The 10000-nt window shown below is 42.2% G+C and overlaps 1 protein-coding gene across 1 annotated transcript in view; it reads left to right on the top strand.

The window, feature by feature from the left end:
• Positions 1-10000, top strand: part of LOC308694210 (solute carrier family 12 member 9) — a 52092-nt gene that overhangs the window by 18500 nt on the left and 23592 nt on the right. The window contains exons 7-8 of the mRNA XM_081371600.1: positions 5769-5926; positions 7016-7098. Of these exons, the coding sequence (XP_081227726.1) occupies positions 5769-5926; positions 7016-7098 (241 nt within the window). The remainder of the gene's footprint in view (positions 1-5768; positions 5927-7015; positions 7099-10000) is intronic.

Raw genomic sequence — 10000 nt, forward strand, 5'->3', positions numbered from 1 at the left:
ACACACACACACACACACACACACACACACACACAGCTGTCTGAGAAAACCTGCTACCACTAGATGGCAGTAGCTGCTAAAACAGACAACGGCAGCGTAATCAAGCCTTCTTCCCAATTTAAGACGCTTAATGAGAGTGATATTGAAGCACCAAATTTAGTTCACAATATAGGCCTACCTTATTAATAAAGCATACTTTATAGAGGCAATCAGATTACATCAGATTATGAACAACACCCATAGAAAACCATTATAACGATTAATGTGCAACAGCGCGCTGCATGATCAGTGAGGTGTATAGGCTATGAGTTTAGATCTCACGGTCTCCCTGCACTGACGCTGAGCTCTAGGGAGGAGAACTACAGCCTACAGACAAGAGCACATATGAGCGTGACGCGCGGTGTTTCACGATAATGGCATTTCCCTTCCTGAGAGCCTGTTAAAAAGAAAACGCTTAACGTGAGATTTCGCAGCTGAGATTGAGACAGAGACTCTCAGAAACATCACAACGTCTCGGGGTATTCCAGACTTACACACACCAGTGTAGAAATAATGACCGTTTAATCTACTGAAACTTGAGGAGGGTTTGACACCAAAAGTGGATCTGAAAGCTGGATTAGTGTGTGTGTGTGTGTGTGTGTGTGTGTGTGTGTGTGTGTGTGTGTGTGTGTGAAAACAGAAGTGTAAGTGAGGTCACATGACATTCCTGGCATTTTGAATAGAAAGAATTTAAATTGCAGGAAGTTAAGATCATCTGAACACAATTCACTTTCACAGCGAGTGTGTGTGTGTGTGTGTGTGTGTGTGTGTGTGTGTGTGTGTGTGTGTGTGTGTGTGTGTGTGATGATGGCTACACTGAAGTCTACACATGTGCTGTAGTTAAATACAAGTGTGTGTGTTTAGTAGCCCAGATCATGTGCACCTCACATGATGTGCATGAGGAAAGCTGTGTGTGTGTGTGTGTGTGTGTGTGTGTGTGTGTGTGTGTGTGTGTGTGTGAGAGAGAGAGAGAGAGAGTGTGTGTGTGTGTGTGTGTGTGTGTGTGTGTGTGAGAGAGAGAGAGAGAGAGAGAGTGACAGTGTGTGAGAGAGTGTGTGAGAGAGTGTGAGAGAGTGTGTGAGAGTGTGTGAGAATGTGTGAGAGTGTGTGTGTGTGTGTGTGTGTGTGAGAGATGGTTTAGGGTCTGATTAGAGGAATTAAATCATATCAGTGTGTGAGAGGTTAAAAATGATTTTTTTGTTATTATTAAAGCCATCAATCAGCTTCTCATCACTGTCATTCAAAACACTGATCGCCGTGGAGACCGCCTCTGCCCGTTGCCATGACAACAGCTGTGTTTAAAGATTAATTCACCCAATCAAGTGGAAATAAGTGTGTGTGTGTGTGTGTGTGTGTGTGTGTGTGTGTGAGAGTGACCAGCAGGTGGCAGTAACACACTGACACTGGAGACACACACACACACACACACACACACACACACACACACACACACACACACACACACACACACACACACACACTGATGCTGAAAACAGGACGTCTGTTGCTTTCATAGAGGAGTTTCCGGAAGAATAGAGGAATATTCATCAGTTTTAAAGGTCAGGGCTGGAGAGATCAGACTCATCCCGATCTTCTGAAGTAAAACACACTTCCTCCCCAGATTAAAGAAACACACTTTTACTGAAGTTAATTATCAACACTATTCAGATAGATGAACGACACATTTACACAAGCTCACAAGTCAAGTCGGATTTCAGTCAATAACCAATCAGAACCAAGCTCATTTGCATATATAATGACATGCAGAATGAGTCTTAAAGCTACAGTAGCAGAACTCTCTCAGTTGTGTTACTGTATATAGTTTTGATTTGATATTGATTTGTGAATGTGAGTGTTTCAGGACGGCAGGTCGAGTGAGGTCATGTGACTCAGGTGATTCATCTAATAGATTCGTCATGATGATGATGATTACGGTAAACTAATCAGCAGTGCTTGGAAGGAAACGTGCGTGTGTGTGTGTGTGTGTGTGTGTGTGTGTGTGTGTGTGTGTGTGTGTGTTTCTCTCAGAACTGTCAGTCTGTTCATTTATTCATTAGTGCTTCAGTGTTTAATTGCGTTAGTGTAAATCTGTCATTTTCTCTGTTGTTGAGCACTGTGTCTATCTGACTTCTGCTTTCTGTATAAAAAATATTAGTCATGATCCTTCAGAAATCACTCTAATATGAGGATTTGCTGCTCAAGAAACATTTATGATTATTATCAGTGTTGAAAAAAGTTCATATTTCTGTGGAGACCGTGAGACATTTGATTCCTCAGGATTCTTTGATGAATAGAAAGTTCAAAAGAACTGCATTTATCTGAAATAGAAGCTTTTGTAACATTATAAATGTCTTTAAATGTCACTTTTGATCAATTTAATGCGTCCTTGATCCATGAATAAAAGTATTAATTTCATTAAAAACTCTTGCTGACCCCATATATTTGAATGGTAGTTCAAAAGATTTTAATTTTAAATAAATGCTGTTCCTTTGAACTTTCTGTTCATGCAGAATCTGATAAGGATGTAAAACTGCTCTGAATAAGCTGTTTCTCATTACAGTTTGTGTATACTATAATAATTGCTTGTGGAAAGAAGAACCCGTTAAACAAGATGTTAATGTTCTCTTCAATGATAATCTGATATTTTAAACTCTTGGCCTTTTGTACTGAGAAACAAATGCTTACATATACAGTCAGTCAGCGTTATTCATAGAGCGCTTTACAGTACTGAGAGTTTCACAGCAGCTTTACAGAGATTACAGGACAATAATGCAACAAAGGATATAATATTGGTGAATATTACATTAAATATTACAGTATACAGCTGTGTCTTTGCTGTCAGGTCAAGTGTAGTAAAGTTTTCTAATCGCATACAGAAATCATGTAAATATTAGCATATTTTCAGTTCAAAATGGTTCAGTTTCATAAAGTGGAGTAGTTTTCGCCACTGTTGAACGTTTCCACAACGGTTGTCAGATATTAAATGTCTAGCCGCTCACATCTTTCCGCTGCTAACCCTGATGAAACAATAAAGTGAACAATAAGCTCCGCCTACTTTGATTTAATTGGTGTTCCTCGACGCCTCGGTTGTGTCCGGCCCTGCGAGAGATAGAGACGAGTGGAGTGATGAAGACGGAGAGATAGAGACGAGTGGAGTGATAAAGACGGAGAGCTTGTTAGTTATTGATCTCGTAATGATCCTGCTCCACTCGCCCCAGAAGCGTTTAACTCTCTCTCTCTCTCTCTGGCTGTTGCTGTTAGCATTTTACTGTCCACACACTGAATCTAGGGGTAAAATCACACCCTATATACTGTATTGTTATTTATCGTATTGGCAACTCATCAGTTAAATATTTACCATCGTATATTCTGCATAATTGGACGTTTTTGAATAAACACTGACAAAAAAACTCAAGTTGTAGGGCTGGACGTGTGTATTAGCTACACGATCACATGGATGTAGACCTATATTGTATTTATATAAAGCATTCACAGGCAAATTTGCTGTATGTTGTGGGAAAGTTATGAAATTTGGAACACTGATAGAGGACAGTCTGAACTGTCACCATTGCAAATTTGGAGTCTATAACTTAATCTCTCTAGCGCCACCAACTGTTCAAAGTTCCGCTTACATGCTTATAACTTTTGAGCCGTTCAGGCTAGAAATAAAATCATTTGTCCTCCGATTCCTCGGCTCATAACCATTTGATTGCATTGCGTTGCTCCGATGTTCTTGAAAATTTAACCAGATCATCTTCAGACCATGCCGACAAAAAGTTATGGAATTCATAACTGATTCGTCTAACCGTTCTTAAATAATATGCGTACGAGTTTGACGAAAAGGACACCAAAATGAACGTGAGGCTATATCTCCACAACGCTTTAGTGTATTCTGATCAAACTTGGTGTGTGTTTTCACAACCATGACCTGAGTTTACCTGCACAGTTTCGGCGCAGTGCCACCTAGTGGTCAGGAGATATGAAAAAAATGAAATTTTTGCTTATAACTTTTGATCTTACAACTTGTATCTTTAGATTCTGTGCAGAATAAAGTCAAACGATACCCAATCTTCACAAATCGGCCATTTTGCGTGTCAGCCATTTTGAATTTGGTCATTAAATGCTATATTTTACGAACTCATTGGCGTATCATTACGAAACATGGTGTGTGTCTATGGCAAGTTTCAAGACTTGTGTTCAAATGTTATAATGAAATTTCCAAAAATGTTAATAACTTTTGATTACATTAGCTTATTGTAATGAAGTAATATTGTAATGGGTCGAGTGGAGAACATGCATACCGATTCTGCCAAAATCAGATGAACTTACTGTCCGCCATTTTGATTTTCTTCAAAAACCTACTTTTTCCAATTTTCATCAAAATTGAACTGTATCGTCTCCAGACCATGCCAGCAAAAAGTTATGGATGCAGAAGAGGGCGGAGCCTATACACGAGCTTCAGGCAATAACAGAACAGGCCAATCTCCCTCATCCAGAATCCCAGAATAACCAGTAGCGAGTGCAGCCTTACGGAGAGACTCAGGAAGAGCTTCTGAATGTTAGTGGAGACATTTCTGTAGTTGTTGTGGAGTTACACTGATCTTCTCCTCATCATGTTGAACTTCTCCACAAGTGTCCACAGTTCCTGAGGTCTTTATAAGACAGCGGTGACATGTTCTGGTCAATAGTGTTCAGTGCTCGTCTGTGCTCAACCACAGAACAGCTTCAGGCTCTGCTGGATCTTCATCATTGCGTTAGAACTGGTCTCTGTTGGCGCGTGTGGAACAAGATGTCGGCTGGTGTGTGTAAACATGCAGATTAAGGGCCGGGAATATTATAATAAGATCCTCTTCATTCGTCAGAAGGAGAGCGAAATCTGATCGGCTTATTTTATAACACGCTTGCAGAGAAAGGCTCGCCAGAACAAAGTTACTGGGTTTCACTTTTCACATTTTCTGTGTTGGTAGAAGCACCGGGACCCGGTTATAGATTACAGCACTTACACACGGAGAAAGCCAGATTTTGATGATATGTCCCCTTTAAAGTCTCTTTTCAGAAATCTCATCATCATTGATTTCGGAGCCGCGATCGATACGGCTAAAGTGACACGTCTGTCTCTCCGTCGCACTGCTTTTCTAATAGTTTTGTTTGTTTGCAGCTTGACAGTATTTAGATTAATTCTGTTCCTGTAACCAGAATTAATACCTAATAAGAGATATCAGCTGCTCACGCACGGACGGACGGACGGGCGATTGACAGTTTCTATTTTCTGCGGACTTGTTAACTCTCGTGTGTGCGAGAGATAGACAGACCGAGAGCGAGCGAGACAGACGCTCTTTTAGTGAAATAATTGTGTGTTCAGATCTGCGGTTGGTCTGTATAATACTTAATAGAGCTGGGTTGATGCTATTAAACCCGCTCGAGCTGAAAGACGGCGTGAGAAGGGTTTCAAACAGAGACTTTCAGAAGTCTCTGATTTCTTAGATGGCATTAGGTTTCATTATTTGATTTGATTCTATTCTATTCTCTGTCATCATTTAATACTTTCTTTCTTCTGTGCAAAAAAAAAAAAAAAATAAACACATTTAGAAAATTTGTCCATACAATGCAAGTCAATGGGGTCCAAAATCTTCGTTTTTTGTTTCACAGAAACTCAATTGTCATAAAGGTTTGAAATGACTGAAATGTCATTTTCCCCAGGTTCTCACAAACGCTGTGTCACTGTTTAGGGTTCTCCTGCAGAAAGATTACGGGTTCCTCCGAGACATTAACGTCTGGCACCCCTTCGTGACCATCGGTGTGTATTGCTCGACCATCTCCGCTGCCATGAGCAATCTAATCGGAGCTTCCCGAATCCTGTTCGCTCTGGCGCGGGACGACCTGTTCGGTGAGTGAATCACTGTCACCTACAAATTGTTGTGTTCTCCTTTATTATAACCTTTCTGATCTAGCCACACCCCCTAATGAGCCTAATTTGCATAAACATTAACTTTGGCCCTCTCTTGCTTGTAAACAGCCCAGTGTAAATATACAGTCTGGATCTGTTGAAACGCATTCAGCTGATATTTCACCCCCCCCAATTTATATATATATACTTGTTAGTCTGTTAACTGTTTTCTGTGTGATTTAAACATGAGTTTTCTATCATGAGCATGTGTGTGGTGTTCGTCTATAATCATGTGATCTCTTAGAGGTGAAGCCTGAACTGCTGGCTGCGGTGCTAAAGTGTGTGTGCTTTCCAAATATGGAAATTCAGTCATTACTCTCCCTCATGTCATTCAAAACCCATAAGACTTTCGTTCATCTTCAGAACACACATGCAGGTCTTTTTGATGAGCGTTTTCGTCCAAATTTGGAAGAGACTTGATCACTGTATATGATGAACAGATTTATTTTAGGCTTTTTATTCACACATAAACATTCATCAGTTGTGATAAACTTAAGCTTGTTTACTGGACGACCAGTGGTAGTTGCGTACCTGTCAATGGAGGAACAGAATGCTCTCAGATTTCATCAAAAAGTGTGTTTCTGAAGATAAACGAAAGTCTAACAGATTTTTAACAATATGAGGGAGAGTAAATAACAACAGACTCTTTTCATTTTTGGATGAACTGTCCCTTTAACCTGTGTGTGAGAGTGTGTTTGTGTCTATATCTGTTCAGCATGTTGAGGATTGTCCGGTTTGCGTGTGTGTTTCTCCTATGATGGATGAATGAATGTTCTCAGGATAAATATCTTCATGTAAGAGTGATTGATTCTCCTGCTGTTGTTCTGTTTATTCACCTTCAGCTTTCTTGTTGAAATATGAGTAGATGTATTCAATTGCAGATGGTATCAGCTGAGCTCTCTCTCTCTCTCTCTCTCTCTCTCTCTCTCTCTCTCTCTCTCTCTCTCTCTCTCTCTCTCTCTCTCTCTCTCTCTCTCTCTCTCTCTCTCTCTCTCTCTCTCTCTCTCTCTCTCTCTCTCTCTCTCTCAGGGAAGGCTCTGTCTCCAGCCAAACGCACATCTGGCAGTGGAAACCCCTGGGTGTCTGTTCTCATCTCCTGGTTCATCGTACAGGTGATGATTTAAAATGACTTTATGCATAATTCAATTCAATTCACATTTATTCATATAGCGCCTTTCACAATACACATCATTTCAAAGCAGAAAATGCACAAGTCCACAATACAATTTACAGTGATCTGTTATCAGAGGAAACTGTCTAAGTTATGTATTTCAGAAATGTACATATACAAAATCACAGAATAGAGTATAATAGAGTGATAGTAAACATTAATTCATTTAAGATGATTGACAATCTCTCTTTACGCTGTTTGTGTTATGAGATTATTATGCACGAGACAACACCCAACCCCTATCGGTGATTGGTTGGAACACTATTTATTTTGGTTTTGAGTGGTTGGTGAAACCAACTGTGTTTGTGTGCAGATCTCAGAGCCTAGGCTCCCTACAGAGACGCGTTTTTTTGACGGCATGCTTATGGGGCCCAAATTTATGTTTGGGCCTGAAATCGCTGAAATACAACCTTTAACTTTAATTTCTACATTTCCATAACTCTTTATTTCACACCGACATATTGAGCAGGACCTTGATAACGCGGGTCCACTTCACACTCACTACTGCGCAGAATCAGGTCCCAAATCATTTCACGCCATATTGGGACTTTGGCGGGTTCACTTTTCTACAGTGGAAGAGATTGGAGGTGAATGGTACATATGTTTTTACAGTCTATGATCTAGCCCAGTACAGGGGCTGACCGACTGGGCATGTACACGAGCACTGGCCTCTGCCACGCCTGACTGTCGAAAGATGCTGGAGGAACTCTATCTAGGGTTCGCCGAGTGGGGAAAGAGCAAAGTAGGCACTTGTATCCCACTTTTAGAGGGGAATGCCACTGCTAGTGAGACACTGAGCACATCACCTGTTTGTACCCATCACACGGGAAGATACCGGCCACAACCAGAGATTGTAGAATCCCAAAGGTATTAGGTACTCCGATGGGGAATGGCTCTACTAGGGACTGGAATGCCAAGGCGATGGCATCCACTATCCAGTGGGCCAACCTCTGTTTAGAGACAGCCTTCCCCTTCTGCTGACCTCCAAAGCAGACAAAGAGCTGCTCTTACAAGCACTTCCAAGTTTACCACCTGGTTTCTAGAGGGAGTGGTGGGAACTTTGGGCACATATCCGGGCTCAAGGTGCAAGCAGGATCACTGGGTGAAACGCTATATATGTGTAGGCCCCGGGGCCAGCTGTGTGCCAACCATAGACTGTAAAAAAATATGTTTGTAGTGTCTGTGACGTCACCCGCAGTGTTTCTGAAGAGCGTTTTCGAAGGCCAAAGTGAGTGGAGCCGGCCGTCGCCAAGTTGGCCGCGTCACTCCCGGATAAACGAAAATGGACAAAAAGGTGGGATTAGCTGACGTACAGCTGACAGACAGCAGACAAACGGCTAGTAGTGACAGCAGCGGCAATCCACCTGTCACTCAAGTGGCCTCGCCCTTAATTATGCAGAACTTTAAGACTTAATATGATTTAAACGGATGAGTTATGAACAAATTCACCCCCCTCACAGTTTTCATGAAGGGAAAAATTTGCTGTATAGACCAAAACCACTTTTTGCACCTGGCTGTTAACACATTTTTTTCTGCTGTAAAGTTGGGCATTTTAACATGGGTGTCTATGGGATTGACTCGCTTTTGCAGCCAGTCAATGAATTGCAGTGTAAGTCATTTCAGTGTTGGTTTCAAGAGAGAGACGGGAAGGTTGCCGCTTGGTGCCAACGCATCCATGCCGAGGCAGGCATTGGTCAGGGAATAAAAGGACGGGCAGTGGGAGGACCCCTGGGAGGCAAACAGGCCAACCTGTGCATCCCCGAATCGACTCCTAATCAGCTGGACCACCTGGGAATGGAGTCTCCATTCTCCTGGAAGCATGAGCTGCCGTGACAGCGCGTCGGCCACATGATTTGGGCTCGCCCGGAATGAGAATGGAGTGGAACGATCTTAGCAAAGGCCAGCAGCACTACCAGTAACTGCAGTCAAGGTCTCTTCCAGAAGCCCAAAGTTGCATGCCTGTTGCACACACACACACACACACACACACACACACACACACACACACACACACACACACACACACACACACACTCCACATATCCCTCTGAACACCAGAGGGCGTCTCAAACACACACGCCAAATATGCCCTGCAGAAGTCCGATAATGCACATCAATCCAGGAAATCCCCATCGGGCATCATCGCTTTGATTGATTAAACATGACTAATAGGCTAAACACACAACTGCCTTATTCTGTGTAAGAAGCTCATCATCTCACAGGAGGAGGAGCACAGCTGTCCTTATGAAGTGAGTTTGGAGTAAAAGCATGTTATTAAATGTTGTCTGTTGTTGGACAAGAGGCTCATAGATGCTTCTCATGTTTGGAAAGATGTTTGATGCGTGTTGCTTTTTCAAATGCACGTTATTAGTGACTCAAACTCACGGTGCTTTCAGATTACAGATTTACTGAGCCGATCATCACTGACAAGCTGCACATAACAAATAATCGCAGCATTTGCGATTTCAAAATCGCGATAAGCCAAATCGTTTTATGTGCGATTACATGGGAATTGTGATTAATCATGTAGCCCAAATTTGAATCAATCCGAGTGGCGTTACAGTGCTTGCGGATGCCTTATGCCCCAGGAGCCTCTGAAATAGTTTCAGTGGAACCGCTGTCTTTCCCTTGAACGTATCAGGTCAGCATCGACTGCGTGCTCGTTGGTGAGATGTGCCGTCATTTAGACAGAGTCCAACTCCATTCCGAGAAAAGAGATTCTCTGCACTAGGAAGAGTTTACTCTCTTCCCAGTGTACCCGAAGTCCCAGATGGCTGAGGAGGAAGACCAGGTCCCCTTGTTCACACAGATCTCGAGAGGGAGCCAGAATGAGCCAGTTGTCG

Source organism: Scardinius erythrophthalmus (assembly GCF_964197995.2).
Source record: "Scardinius erythrophthalmus genome assembly, chromosome: 7".
Lineage (NCBI taxonomy): Eukaryota > Metazoa > Chordata > Actinopteri > Cypriniformes > Leuciscidae > Scardinius > Scardinius erythrophthalmus.